This window comes from Canis lupus, chromosome 19 (genome assembly GCF_003254725.2).
Source record: "Canis lupus dingo isolate Sandy chromosome 19, ASM325472v2, whole genome shotgun sequence".
NCBI classification, from domain to species: domain Eukaryota; kingdom Metazoa; phylum Chordata; class Mammalia; order Carnivora; family Canidae; genus Canis; species Canis lupus.
Window position 1 is genome coordinate 51433464 of NC_064261.1, and position 15610 is coordinate 51449073.

General features: G+C 49.0%; 1 protein-coding gene across 1 annotated transcript in view; it reads left to right on the forward strand.

The window, feature by feature from the left end:
* The first annotated feature begins 7444 nt into the window (after window positions 1–7444).
* The window catches only part of KIF5C (kinesin family member 5C), a 148399-nt gene continuing 140233 nt past the window's right edge, over window positions 7445–15610 (forward strand). The window contains exon 1 of the mRNA XM_025431833.3: window positions 7445–7694. Coding sequence (XP_025287618.1) covers window positions 7569–7694 — 126 coding nt within the window. The 5' untranslated portion in view covers window positions 7445–7568. The remainder of the gene's footprint in view (window positions 7695–15610) is intronic.

The following is a 15610-nucleotide window of genomic DNA, read 5'->3' on the forward strand; positions in this document are numbered from 1 at the left end:
AGAATTTCTGAAGCTTTTTTTCCTTGAACAATCCAGATAATTGCTTCAATTTACACTTCTTACTGGCAGTAGAGACGGGGATGGAATAACTCGGGAGAGAATGTGGGTGTGGGGGAGAAAGCATCACTTTGTGTGTGTTTTTTTTTTAAAGATTTTTATTTATTTATTCATAGAGACACACACAGAGAGAAAGAGAGAGAGGCAGAGACACAGGCAGAGGGAGAAGCAGGCTCCATGCAGGGAGCCCCACATGGGACTCGATCCCAGGCCTCCAAGATCACACCCCAGGCTGCAGGCGGCACTAAACCTCTGCCCCACAGGGGCTGCCCTTGGCCTTGACTCCTACTGGGCTCAAGCAAGTCAGAGGGAGGCTGTTCAGCATTGCCTGAATGATCCAGGTAATTCCCCACTCTCTGTTTTATCTCAGTAGTGAAGTTTCAGGGCCACGCAAGTGTGGCTGGTGGGGGCATCGGGATAAATTGTGGCTGGGGAATGTCGGGTCTGTTTGAGGCCCTTACCCTGTGCTATGCAGTGAGTTCACTGACTGCTTTCCTAGGCCCCATAGATCCCTGCCTGGGGAAGGCCTTGCTGGGTCAGCAAAGAGAGGAGCGGAGTGGGTACTGTCCCGGAAGAGCACAGCACACCTGTTAATTTAAGCAGGCACCAACATCAAGGCACCAGGACTTGATCATCCCCTTAGGCAAATGATTCACCCACTAGGGTCCTTGGGGATTCAGTTCTGTAACGGAGAATTCATATATTTTTTTTAAAGATTTTATTTATTAATTCACGAGACAGAGAGAGAGAGGCAGAGACACAGGCAGAGGGAGAAGCAGGCTCCATGCAGGGGCCCGATGTGGGACTCGATCCTGGCACCCGGGATCACGCCCTGGGCGAAGGCAGGTGCTAAACCGCTGAGCCACCCAGGGATCCCCCCTGAGGGTTCATATTTTTGAATGAATGAATGAATGATGTATGAATGTATGAAAGACGTTTATTGAGTTACTACTTTGTGCCTGGCCCTATGCCAACCCTCGGAATAATTAACTTTATATTAATATTTGCCTTTTTCTCTTTTTTTCATGTTTTTTTTGTGGGGGGTGATTCCCCCAATCAATTCACAATCTCTTCCAGATTTTATTTCCAAATCATTTTCTCACAGATCTCTCTTTCAATTCTCACTCATCCAGAATAGATAATATTTTTAGCGCCATTTTGGCAGATGGAGAAAAAGAAAAATCATTCAGAGAAGCTGAATACGTTTTCCAAAGTCATGAAACTCATTAGCAGCAGAACAGGAATGAAAAATGTAGGTCCTGAGCCCAGGGCTCCATCTCCAATGCAATTTATTTTTGGGTTCATTTGTCCTCGCCATCAGCACCATCATGATGGACATGGATTGATCATTCAGAAAATATCTGTCAAGTATGTAAATAATGCACGATTCCCACAACACAGAGACAAGAGCAAGACACACACACAAGACATTTAGCAGAAGGGGGCACCTGGGTGGCTCAGTTGGTTGAGCATCTGCCTTCGGTTCAGGTCATGATCTCTTGGGTCCTGGGTTCAAGCCTCATGTGGGCTCCCTGCTCAGCGGGGAATCTGCTTCTCCCTCTCCCTCTGCTCCTCCTCCCCACTCGTCCTCTCTCTCTCAAATAAATAGACAAAATCTTTTTTTAAAAAAGACATTTATCAGAAAGAACTGTGAAATGGAAGGAACTAGAGAACAGTACCAGACAACAGCAGGAAATGTCATTGCAAGGCAGCACGTGCTCAGGTGCCAAAGCAGAGAGCCCTGTGGGCAAGAGCAGTTCAGGAAAATTTTCAAAGGTCAATTTCTTGTTCTTTCCAAGTTATCATATATTTTTAAAAATTGAGATACAGTTGCCTTAATTTCAGGTGCACAACATAATGATGTGACATGTATCTATTGTGAAGCGATCACCATGATAAGTTTAGTTAACATCCGTCCCCATGTATAGTGACCAGTTTTTTTGTGTGTGATGAGAGCTTTATTGTCTTAGCAACTTTCAAACATGCAACACAGTATACATTGTCATTACCATGCTGTACATTACATCCCTAGGACTTATTTATCTTAAACCTGGAAGTTTGTACCGTTGACCCCCTTCTTCCAATTTTCCCACTCCCACCCCATGCCTCTGGCAACCACCAACCTGTTTACTGTGTCTATGAGTCTGGTTGTTTGTTTAGATTTCACATATAAGTGAGATCAAAAAAAAAAAAAAAGATTTCACATATAAGTGAGATCATGCGGTAGCTATCTTTATCTCTCTGACTTATCTCACTTAGTATAATGCCATCAAGGTCCATTTATGTTGTTGCAAATGGTGATGTTTCCTATTTTATTTCCTATTTTAACCTACACACTCAGTAGGTTTGTGTGTGTGTGTATCTTCTTTATGCATTCCTCTGTTGGTGGACACTTGGCTCGTTTCCATAGCTCGGCTATTGTAAATAATGCTGCAATGAACATAGGAGTGTATATATCTTCTTGAGACCAGGATTTCATTTCCTGTGGATAAATACCCAGAAGTGGAATTGCTGGGTCATCAGGTATTTCTATCTTTAATTTTTTTGAAGAATCTCCATATTGTTTTCCATAGTGGCTGCATCAATTTGCCTCCTTACCAACACTTGCACAGGAGTTTCAATCTTTTTAAAATCATGAAAAAATATACCACAATAAAAAATTTATGTTATATTTTATAGTATAATATTTGCAATTTTAACCATTATTAAGTGTACAGTTCAGTGGCATTAGGTACATTCACATTCTTATGCAGTCCCCACCACCATCAATCTTTGGAACATTTTTTTATCTTCCCAAACTAAAACTCCATACTCATTAAATAATAACTCCCCATTCTCCCTTCCCTTGCCCCTGGCCACTACCATTCTACTTTCTCTCCTATGAATTTGAATACTCTAAGTGGCATGATATAGTATTTGTCTTCTTGTGAGTTTCTTGTTTCTCTTAACATAATTTCCTCAGGGTCTATACATATTGTAGCTTATATCAGAATTTATTTATTTATTTATTTATTTATTTATTTATTTATTTATTTGAGATTTTTAAAATTTATTTGTTCATGAGAGACAGAGAGAGAGAGAGTCAGAGACACAGGCAGAGGGGGAAGCAGGCTCCATGCAGGGAGCCTGACGTGGGTCTCAATCCCAGGGCTCCAGTATCACGCTCTGAGTCAAAGGCAGATGCTCAACCTGCTGAGCCACCTAGGCGTCCTCAGAATTTATTTTTAAGACTGAATAATATTCTATTATATGTATATACCACATTTTGTGTATTCACTTATCCATAGATGTACACTTGGTTTGCCTCCGCATTTCAGCTATTGAAGATAATGCTACTATGAGGATGGGTGTACAAATATCTGAATCTCTGATTTCAATTCTTTGGAATATATATGCAGAAGTAGAATTGCTGGATCATATGCTAATCTCTTTTTAATTTTTTGAGGAGCTGTTAAACTGTGTTCCGTGATGTCTGCACCATTTTGTTCCCACCAACAGGACACAAGAGTTTCAACTTCTCCACATCTTCAGCACTTACTTTCTGCTGTTGTTGTTGCTTAATGCATGCGAAGTGGTATCTCATTGTGGTTTTGATTTGCACTTCTCCAAGAGTAATGGTGTTGAGCATCTTTTTATGTGCTTATTGGCCATTTGTATATCTTCCTTGGAGAAATATCTGTTCAAGCCCTTTGCCTATTTTAAAATCAGATTTTCTTTTACTGTTGATTTGTAGTAGTTCTTTATATATTCTGGACATCCCTTAACCAGTATGTGATTTGCATATATTTTCTTCCTTTCTGTGAGTTGCCCTTTCACTCTATTAATATTATCCTTTCATGCATAAAAGTGTATAAATTTGATGTTGTTCAATTTATCTATTTCCTCCTTTGTTTTCTGTGCTCGGGTATCTCTTCAATTTTTTTAAGCCCAGGCCATTCATAGACTTTCCGTATGATTTTCCAGTCCTAACTAGTCTGTCTCCTTTTTTCCCCCCACTCCATCTCCTTGATTAAGCCTTTTTAGCCACCACTGAGAGCAGTCTGCCCAGGGTACTCTGACTTACTTCTCAGTCATAACCTTTAGGTAATTTCCTCTCAAGTAGCAAGTGGGTGGGAGGGAAGGGGGGAAGTCTTTATTAACCCTCTTTTTAAAAAAATTAAATAATTTATTTTGACAGGGGGTGGTTGGGGGAAGAGGCAGAGGGAGAGGGAGAGAGAGAATCTCAAGCAGACTCCCACTGAGCGTAGAGTCTGACATGGGACTTGATCTCACAACCCTGAGACCATAACCTGAGCCAAAACCAAGAGCCGGACGCTCAACCGACTGAACCACCCAGGCACCCTCTTAATTAACCCTCCTGTAAAGAGCTCACTTAATAAGCCTAGATATATATAGTGGCAGCAAACATCATTTGCTCCGTTAATAGTTGATGAGTGAATAGACGAATGAATAAGTGACACACGAACCCAGGGACACACAGGTCTCTCCACCCCAGGTTATCCATGTGCTGACTTTTTCAGACCTTCTCAGTGTGTGTGAGGTTCTGGTAATCCTCAGTGGGCTCGGGGAAACTGGGGATTGGGCTGACCTCTCCAGTATATCGTGAGGGTGACTGCTGAAGTTGGTGGGTGTCTGAGCCAGGGCCCGAGAACTACTGAAATGATGAGAATGTAGTGCTTGGGTCTTTTTCTAACCTACTTTCGCTGCATCTGAGGACAGGAAATCAAATTGGTGCTGCTCATAATGGATTACGAAGGTTTATTTTAGTAGGTCTGTCTTCTCAGCTAGGCAGAGAAACTGTATTCCCAGGTGCACTTGAATTTAAGCAACAGATGTACTCCTTAAATGAACTAAGTAATGCATTTGTTTTATCGTCATTTATTCAGCACAGAACAGCAACAACCACCACAACTAGTATCTAAAGGTTTATACCATGTGTGTGTCAGGTGCCATGCTAGGTACTTTAAAAGTATTATTTCATCTAATTCCCTCAAAAACGCTATGAGATGATTATTATTCCAATGGCGGAGATAAAATTGAGTCTTAAGGAAATTAAATACCTTGCCATGGTTCCCACATCTAGTGAGTGGCAGGGCTGGGATTCTTACTCAGGGGAGCTTCCTTCTAGGTTGGATTCCTTATTCAGCATGCTGCCTACTCTGTGCTAGGTGCTAGAGACATACAGGTGAGGCAGGTATCATTGCCCATGAGAGTGTAGTGATAGACATATGCATAGGAGATTATGAGGGCAACAAGGAGGACACCTACCCGTGGTGGGTGTTTAGTAAGTCAGGGAAGGCTTCCTAAGGAAGGAGGGTTGAGTGAGTAAGAGAAAAAGGTAGCCCTGGGAAGAGAGAGTGGTCACCTAATTGTTTTGCCAGCCCAGCACCATGTTCTTTTTCTGGGAATGTCATCCCTCTTCTTTTGGGAACCTTCCCACCATCGTATTCCTCAAAGATCTTACAAAGTTTCTGACTCAGACTGAGTGGTCTAGGGGTAGACACATAAGCCCTGGCCAATCATAGACTTTCCCTAGCTTTTTTTCCAAACTGAAACTCCAAGCAAACATTTATCACTATCTAGTGATGGACATTGAAGAATGAAACCCCGGGACCCCTGGCAGCTGGCTTTCCTGATGTTTGGGGGTGGGGGGTTGGGATGATCTACGATGAGGAAAAAATGAAGCCAATACAAAGGGAAAACAGGGACAAGAAGTGGAGAGAGAGAGAGACAGAGAGTCTTGATGGCCTGCCTGTTCCCTGGCTCTGTTGTTTAATCATTTTTTTTTTTGAAAAAGCAAGATAATCTTATTTTTTAAAAAATTTTATTCATTTATGATAGTCACAGAGAGAGAGAGAGAGAGAGAGGCAGAGACACAGGCAGAGGGAGAAGCAGGCTCCATGCACCAGGAGCCCGACGTGGGACTTGATCCCGGATCTCCAGGATCGCGCCCTGGGCCAAAGACAGGCGCTAAACCCCTGCGCCACCCAGGGATCCCAATCTGGACTCTTTTGATAAATTCTCATTTTTGCCACAGAGGCTCCAAATGGGTGGGTCCTAGAGAGCAAATGGCTTAAAGTATCAGAACAAACACAGTGAAAGGTGAATGGAGGAAGCCACAAGTAGTTGGGTATTCAGTGTGTCTACATCAAGACAAGAAGTGTAGGAGATGAAGCCAATAAGTAGGCAAACATCTCATCATGGGACCTGTATTATGCAAAGGACTTTAGAAGTTGATGCTGTATATGTATTCTGATCATTCTTCAGGTTCTAAGTAAGCATTAGGCAGAGGTTCTATGAACTGCACTATCATTAATAGTAACTCAGAGGTTTTTAACCTGGCAGTCACAGGCAGGCTTTAGTGGTCTTTAGTTGTCTCCAAATCCAATAAAATAGTGTGAAAAACCTGTAGGTCTGTGCAGGTTTGTTTTTGGTTTTTGTTAGGGAAAAGGTCTTCGACTTTCATCAGATATTAAAGCAGTTTCTGACCCAACATGTGTTGTGAACTGGTACGTGCAGGCATTTGGGGGAACAATGGCTTCAAATATCCATGCAAATCTCATTGTCCCCTTAGTTTCCTCACAGCTCTTACAAAACCGTTCAGCACAGAGAAAATGGCCCATAACGTTGGGCGCTATCCTAAGGGCTTCTCCTTGGAGGTGATGAAAAGGTTTAGAGAGAGGGTATAGACCTGGTTGACCTAGAGATTTTATTTTATTTTTTATTTTTAAAAGATTTTATTTTTTTATTCATGAGAGACACACAGAGCGAGAGAGAGGGTCAGAGACCCAGGCAGAGGGAGAAGCAGGCTCCACGCAGGGAGCCGGACGTGGGACTCGATCCTGGGTCTCCAGGATCATGCCCTGGGCTGAGGTCAGGTGCTAAACCGCTGAGCCACCCAGGCTGCCCTATTTTCATTTTTTAAAAAGATTTTATTTATTTATTCACGAGAGACACACACAGAGAGAGGGTCAGAGACCCAGGCAGAGGGAGAAGCAGGCTCCCTGCAGGGAGGGAGCGCGATGTGGGACCCCGGGGTCACGCCCTGGGCCAGCCGCGAGCCCCCGTCCCGGCCTCTCCGCCCGCAGCGCAGGGGACTACAAGTCCCAGCGTGCCCCGCGCCGGGGCCGGGCGAGGGCGGGGCGGCCCTCCGCAGTGACGTCACCCCGGGCGAGCCGGGGGGCGGGGCGAGGGGCGGGGCGGCCCGGGGAGGCGGCGGAGCGCGCTGGTGCTGATGCAGGATGGCCGGGCGCGCAGGAGCCCGGGAGGTCTGAGCCGGGCGAGGCTCGCTCGCTGCGCATCGCCGGGGCCGCCGGCCGCGTGGTCGCGGGCAGGTGGGCCTGGGGCGCCGCGCGGGCCAGGGCGCGGCCGGGGAGGCAGGTCGGCCGCCGGGGACCCGCCCGGCCCCCGAGGTCGCGATGCCCCGCTGAGAGGCGGCGTCGGAGGCTGCAGGAGGCGGCCTGGCTGCGGGCGCGGCGGCTCTCGCCGAGCCCCGGCCCCCTCCCGCCGCGATGGCGGACCCCGCGGAATGCAGCATCAAGGTGATGTGCCGGTTCCGGCCCCTCAACGAGGCGGAGATCCTCCGGGGGGACAAATTCATCCCCAAATTCAAAGGCGAGGAGACCGTGGTGATTGGGGTGAGTGTCCGCGGCGCGTGGCGGCCCCGACGGCAGGGATGCTAGGGCGCCGCTCCCGGTCCCCCCCCCCGCGGCGGCCCCGGGCGGGCCCAGGTGGGGGGCGGCAGGTGCGCCGAGGGAGCGCCCGGCGCCGCCTTTGTTCGCGGGGTGGGGGCCCGCGTGGGCCTATTGTTCCGCCCGGCCGCGCCGCGTGGGGAGAGTCCTGCCCCCCCGTGCCCTGGCTCCCCTCCAGGCCGCGTCTCTGCGGCTCGCGGAGGGCCCCGGGCAGCGGGCCCGTGGGTCGGTCGCTTCACCTGTTCCGCTCACGACCTGAGCGCAAGGGAGGGAAAAAGAGGTGCTGGAAAAATCCTGGCCTCGGCCGGGAGCTCCCACGCCGCGTGGACGCGGCTCCCCGCGGTGCATGGGAGGGCGGGGGGCGGGGGGGCAGGGGTGGCTCCTGCCGGCGGCCCGGGACCTGCGCCCCGGGTCGGGTCGGGTCGGGTCGGGTCGGGCCGGGCCGCCCGGGGAGGCGACCCCCACCTGGTGCCCGCAGGCGCTCGGGAGGACCGCGGGCCGCGCGCCCACCTGCCAGGGGCGGGGGCCGGAGCGCAGCCCCTGCCCGGAGCGCAAGTTACTTTGTGCGGTCGCGGCCGCGCTCCCCCCGCCCCGGCCTGCTCCTACCTTCCCCCTCCCCTCCCCTCCCCCCCCGGTCCTGCCTTACCCCTCCTCCCCTCCCCTCCTCCCCTCCCCTCCTCCCCATCCGGCCCTCCCCTCCCCTCCCCTCCCTCCCCCCTCCCCTCCCCCCCCCCCGCGGGCACCCGGGCTGCCGCTGGGGGCGGGGAACTCCGGAGGGCTCCGGTTCCGCCCGCGGGGTGTGGGATGCGGGTCTGCCCGCCCCCGCCCCCGCCCCGTGACCCCCGCCGCCCCGGGGTGTGTGCTGACGGGGCCCCTTTGTATGGCGCCGCGTGGGGCGGGACCGAGCCCACGGGAGCCCCCCGGGCCCGCAGACACGGCCCCGCCGTCCGCTCCAGGCTGCTGATGCAGCCGCGGCAGCCTTCCCGGCCCGGCATCGACCGAGTGATGTCATCCCGATGACTGAGCATGCTCGGGCCGGCCCGCCCCCGACCCCCCGCGGCCGGGCCCTGAGGTCCGGGGATTCACGGCTGGCCGCGCACCCAGGGGCCCCGCGGGCGCCCGCCGGGCTTTCCGGGGCGTCGGCCTCACCCAGGTGGAGCCGCAGCCCCCGCGGAGGCCCGCGGCCCGGCAGGTGCTCCTGCTGCGGGGCGGGTGCTCGTGGGGCAGATGCTCCTGCTCGCGGGGCGGGTGCTCGCGGGCGGGTGCTCCTGCTCGCGGGGCGGGTGCTCCTGCTCGCGGAGAGGGTGCTCGCGGGGCGGGTGCTCGTGCTCGCGGGGCGGGTGCTCGCGGGGCAGGTGCTCGTGGGGCAGATGCTGCTGCTCGTGGGGCAGGTGCTCGCGGGGCAGGTGCTCGTGGGGCAGATGCTCCTGCTCGTGGGGCAGGTGCTCGCGGGGCAGGTGGGCAGGCGCCCTCCTTGAAGGGGGCGGGTCTGGGGTCTCGCCCGGGGCTGCCCTATGCCCCTAGAACGGCAGCGCCCCTCCGCCCCCTTCCCCCCGTCGTGGGCAGCCGTGACCGCCGGAGGCCGCGTGTCCCTGCGCCCACCCGGAGCTGGCCTAGGAGGGCGGGGGGGGGGGGCTTGTTCTCCGCCTGCGGTTGAAGACGCGGTGCGCTGCGGGGTGGGCGGTGGGCGGGACCTCGCACCTGGGACCTGCGGCCGGCCCGGGCGGCACCGGGGGCAGCGAGTAGCTGGTTTGGGTTCCCCCTCTCAGTTGGGATCAGCCCACACTCTGATTTGCTATTTCCTGAGCCAGGCTGTGGTTTAGAGTGGGAGCTCCTGGGGACATCTAGTCCCTGCCCCTTACCTTGTAACAATTCTTTTGAACAAATAATTGTGCGGCACTAGAACATGTTCTGGTGACCCTGTTTTTTTTTTTTTTTTTTTTTTTTTTTTCCCAGAGGTTTTAAAGAAAAGCCTGGGGAGCTTGTTTCTTCTTTGACTTCTCCACCTCCTCCTTCCCCCTTTTTCTCTTCCTCCTTCTCCTCCCCTTTCTCTTCTCCTCTTCCTCCGTTTTCTGAGTCTTCTAAGAGTGATGCACCAAGACTAATGAAGGAGACTAATAAATCATCCTCTTTGATCTCCGTGCAAGGCAGAAATCCCAAGAACTATATTTCCCATCTAAATATACATAGGATATTGACTAAACACATTAAAACAGAGTCACTATGTAAGATGAATAATTTAACAAAAAATTGTGGATGTGAATACACATTTAACTCTTCAACTGCAAAGTGAAGATTTTGATTATCTTACTATAATCCTTCAATACAACAGTTTTGGATTTTACGTTTTTTTATTGAAGTAAAGCATCCATATAGAAAAGTGTTCTCGTAATAAGGGTACAGCTTAGTAAAGCTTTTATAAAGTAACCACCCCCTTGAAACCATTTCTCAGACTAAGAAGTAGACATTTTGGGGCGTTTGGGTGGCTCATTTGGTGAAGTGGCTGCCTTTGCCTTGGGTCGCGATCCCAGGGTCCTATGATTGAGCCCCACATTGGGCTCCCTGCTCAGTGGGGAACCTGCTTGTCCCTCTCCCTGCAGCTCCCCCTGCTTGTGCTCTCCATTTCCCTCCCTTCCTCTCTCTCCATCAAATAAATAAAATGTTTAAAAAAAAAACATTTTGGGGACCACAGAAGTCCCATTAGGGCCCCTCCCAGTCACTCGCTCCCTCTACCTTAGGGTAACCACTCTTCTGATTTCTAATGCCATAGATTAACTTGTTTTTTAAAAATAAACTTCATGTACACGAAACCATATAGTATGTTTGCTTTTGCGTGTGGTTTCTTGCGGTCAGCATCGTGCTTGTCACATTCATCCATGTTGTGGTGTGTAGCAGCAGTTCATCCTGGTTCTGTAGTACCCCATTGGATGACTGTACCACAGTTTATTCATCTATCGACTGTTGGTAGACATTGTTAGTTTCCACTTTGGGGTTAATATGGACAAAGCTGCTATGAACGTTCTTTTACACATCTTTTGGTGAGAGTGCGTACAGAAGACTGTCAGATGCTGGAGGTGTTGGGACTGGGGTTGGCAAGTGCTAGGACCATTCCCCTTCCTAATTAATAATGTGTAGCTAAAGGAAATGCAGACTATCATGTTTTGTACACTCAGTAGAATGGCTCCCAAGTCAATTCAGTTGCCACCAGCCCATATGGTTCAGGTGCAGGTGGAGACTGCCTTAGGTAGGCATTTCTTTCCTTGCACAGGCAAGGTGCAGTTGTGGGGATGGCCAAGGAAGACCAGAACCATACGGAAATGTCAGTCATCCTCACTCCCAACAGATAGATGTAAAAAATGAATTTCTGTTAGCTGTTAGTCTAAATTCAGAATTCCTTTTTTTTTTTTTTTTTTGGTGGAGAATGTGGGCATCGATTTTTTTTTTTTTTTTAAACCAGGGTCATTTTTTTTTTCTTTAAAGTTCTGTTCAGTTTTTATGGAGATGTATGGTAAGAGGGAGATTTTGCAGGTGGAGTTTTTAGATTTGTCTTTTTAAGGGAATGTCCTGTCTTGAAGGGATCATCTCCACCATTTTTGCATTTTTTTTCCCCTAAAGAAACCTAAACGTTTCTTTCTTTGAGCACCCCGGCCTCAGTCTCTCCCCACCTTGAACCCTTGTCGCATTATTTTGTATGTGATCTCGCAACTTCGTTGTCTTAGATTATTAGTTTTATCATATGTTCAGTGACATTGTAAGCCAGATGTAGAGATAAGGACCATCTATGTTTTGCTTCTTTGTACCTTGCCCATAGAAAGCACTTGATAAATATTTTTGATCTCTTTGTTGAATCTAGAAATCTTTACTTTGGTGTATTTAACTTATTTCGTGGGCTCTTCATTGGCTGTAGGCTGTGGGGAGTAGTTAAAAAAAAACAGTTTTAAAGAGAAGTGCTGTTCCTTTGGGCCTGCTAAGACGGCAGGATACGGTAAGAGAATTGGGAAAGCAGTATCTTCAGCTTTGGTAAAAATTAGGAAAGCTCTTAACAGCGGTGATGAGCTAGAAGTGGAGGGTGGGGATGGCCTAGTGATTAGAAAATTGATTCTTCAGAGGAAAAATACTGGATTTATAGCATTTCTGGACGTACTCCTCCATTAGCTGCTAAAAGTCCTGGTGAGTCAGCCACTACTTTGGGCTCTGACTGTTCGATGTATCCGCATTGACGGGCGCCCTGCCTTGGACAGCTCCCAGGAAGCTTCCCTGAAACGGATGTGGACACTTGAGTTTCCTCACTTGGGGCCTTCCTCTTGGTCAAAGTGCTAGGAAAGCAGGAAGTTCTGACCTACTTGAGAGCCAAGCCAGAGCGTCAGCCATGGGCTGTGATCTGGTCAGTGGCATGGCAAGTGGCCTCACCCTGTGGGAACTCAGATCAGTTCTGGTGGAAGCGCGAGAAAGGAAGAAGGGCCCGGGACAGAGACCACATTGCAAGCTGGAGTTATTGTGGAGATGAAGGACTACAGAAGAAATAACAGCTAAAATTTTTCTTTTTGTCCGTAGTAACGGTTTTTAAAAGCAAGAACATTAAACTTTTTTTATTTTAAATTTATACACTGTAAAATCACTTTTTTGCGTATGTAGTTCTATGCTACGGGCTTTGACAAATACAGAGTTGGGTAGCAGCGCTGTATTAGTTTTCTCTTGCTGCCGTAACACATAACTACACGTTTAAAAGCTTAGAACTATACAAATTAATTATCATACAGTTTCCATAGGTCAGAAGTCCAGCCGATCAGCTGGTTTCTCTGTTTAGAGTCTCATAAGATCAAGACCAAGCTGTTGACAGGGCCCTTTTCTTTTCCAGGGGGAAAATCCATTTCTTTGCTCATTCAGGTTGGTGGCGGCATCCTGACAGTCGCAGGAGTGTGGTCCTGTTTCCTTGCTGGCTGCCAGGCCTGGCTGTTCTCAGTTACTAGAAGCCACGCTCGGGTCCTAGTCACACGGCCCCCTTCCTTCTCTCTTAAAAACCAGTCCCTCTCACGGTTTATGTCTCCCCTGCAACTTCCACTGCCTGTCTCTCTTACTGACCCTTCTGCCTCCCCCTTCAACTCTCAAGGGCTCATCTGATTACAGTGCACCAACCCGGATAATCCGGAATCGCTCCCCATTTTCAGGTCAGCTGATTAGCAACTTTAGTTACATCTGCAAAGTCCCTTTTACCCTGTGACATTCACATATTCACAGAGTCTAGGAATTAGAGTGTGAACATCTTTTGAGGCCACTGAGACCACACACCAGCATACTCAAGATATAAAACAGTTTCGTTTACGCCCCGTGCCCCATGCCGCCCCTTTGGTCGGATCTTCTCCCTTCTCCACCCCTGACAACCGCTTCTTCTTCCTCTCTATAATTTTGCCTTTTCCAGAGTTTCATAAAAATGGAATCACGTATTAAGGATCATTTTGAGCCTGGGTTATTTTACTTAAGAACGCTTTGAGATTTATGTTGTCGCACGTATCAATAGTGTTTTTTTTTTTTTTTTTTTAAGATTTTTTATTCATTTGAGAGAGAGCTTGAGAAGGGCAGAGGGTGAGGGAGAAGCAGACTCTCCACTGACCTGGGGGCCAGATTCAGGCCTTGATCCCAGGACCTGGCGATCACTACCCAAGCTGAAGGCAGATGCTCAACCGTCCGAGCCACCCAGGTACCCCAATAGTGCAGTTCTTTTTATTCCTTAGTGGTAGTCTATCACACGGACCTAACAGTTTGTTTTTCCATTCACTCATTGAAGGACATTTGGGTTGTTTCCAGTTTGGAGTGATGATGAATAAAGCTGCTATAAACTGCTTTGCATTTAGGTTTTTGTGTGAGGGTAAATTTTTATTTCTCTTGGGTAAATACCAAAGATTATATCAATCACATTTAACTATATGTTTAATTCTAAGAAACTGCCAAGCCGTTTTTCGAAGTGGTTGTACCATTTTGTATTCCTTCCTAAGAGTAGTATTCTGAGCCAAGATTTTATTTTATTTTTTATTTATTTATTTTTTTCTGAGCCAGGCTTTTAAAGAGTTAATTCAGTCACTTTGTCTAAGTGAGCACTAATAGTAGTGGTCAGTAGTGTGGAGATACACCAGTCCTTCATCCTTCTGTGCCCTAAATTCAGAGATGCTTACATCACTTGAAAATGAATGAGTGGTTTCCAGTAAACATACCCTCTGAAACCCTAGAATAAAAAATAGCTATAATCTCGCACATGCCGCTGAGACCACTCTGTTCAAGGTGAGCACGCAGCCCGTATTTCCTAGATGAATGGGGTTGGTAGAGGCAGCAGGGAAAGTCCATCAGAACTGAGTGTGGGTTGACTAGCTGGTTATGGGGCTGTTTTGCAAGTTGCTTAACTTTTCTGGGCCTCAATTTGATCATATTTAAAATGGAGATAAAATTACTTATCTCACAGGGCGATGAGAATGACATGAAATGGTCAAAAGAGCATCTCACACAGAGAAAATGCTCAATAAATGCTAGTATCTCCCATGTTTCCTATCTGCCTTATCATTTTTCTAATTTTCAGAATTAGCTTTGCCCCCCCCCTCCAATTACTGCCCTTAACTCTGTCCCCTGAAAGCCCTCTTGCACGCCTGTATCTTCAGCATTTGTTCACTCCCTTCTACTTGGGATAGTCTTGTGAAATTCCTAACTGTTCGTGAAAGCAGAGCTCACGGTCCGTTTATTTATGGACTGTAGCAGCTAATCCTTTTGTTTGCAATGATCACATGAGGAAAGAGAGTGTGTGTGTGTGTGTGTGTGTGTGTGTGTGTGTGTGTTACGGGTCTTTGCCTCCCTCCCAGTAGTTGCCCAGTTGCTTAGTAAGTGTACCTTGACTGAGGCTTCCTTCTTCCCTTATTCCCTGCATAGAACCAGGTCTCCAGACAGGCCAATTTCTGTATTTCCTTAAATAACTCAGGTATCACGGGGGATTTCCTTCTGCCTCCACCTGTGCTTGCCAGGCCCAACTCCCCTCTTTAATGACAATGGTTTCCATTCTTGGCTTTTCTCCCCCAATTAAAATAGGAGACCTCCCCCACCTTTGGGTTCCCGTCGGTCCCTGCCTCAGCTTTCCCACCTGTGTCTACTTATTAAATGAGCAGAAACAGGACTCCCTGCTCCCTGATGGTTTCTCTTGACTGAAGAAAAAAATAGCCCCACTGACAGCTCCAATTTCACCTTACTTCTCTCAGGGTTTTTTGTTTTTTTTTTTATAAGGTCCTCTTTGTGGCTGAGAAGTCTCCTCCCTTAACCCACTTGCTGCACCCCAACCAAGTTTCTTCCAGGAGGCACCTACTTGTTGTATTTGTGGTTGTCTCTGCCGGTATTGCCGAGAGTGTGGGAGAACCTGGAGTCTTTGATTCCTCCCAGAACTTCCCAGCAGCAGACCTGGGCTGAGCCAGGCGGCCCAGGACCGGCTCCCCGCCTGCACCTCCTTCGCTGCACGGACCTGGACAAGCTGCTAAAGCGTGCTGGGTTTCAGCCTGCTGGCCTGTCAGCCAGGGACCGGATCACTCCCGCCTTGTGGGGTGGTTGGCCCAGGGGTGCCGAGCACCGGGCTCGGCCTGTAGCGGGCGGTCAGGTGCCGTCCCCTTTCCCAGATCTGCTGGCAGTGATCTCTGTGCTCTTGGCAGACCGACTAACCTTGGGAGAGCCCAGACCCTTCACCGGCTCCCTGGTCCCCTCAGGTTGTGGAAGAGAAAAACACTCTTCTGACCCTTGTAAAAGTGGTAAAGAGATCGTGGTGACCGGTGTCCGCACTGTCGCAACAGCGGGGAGAAGGGAGGCTGGACTCCGATACGCGGGGCAGCTTGCAGGCG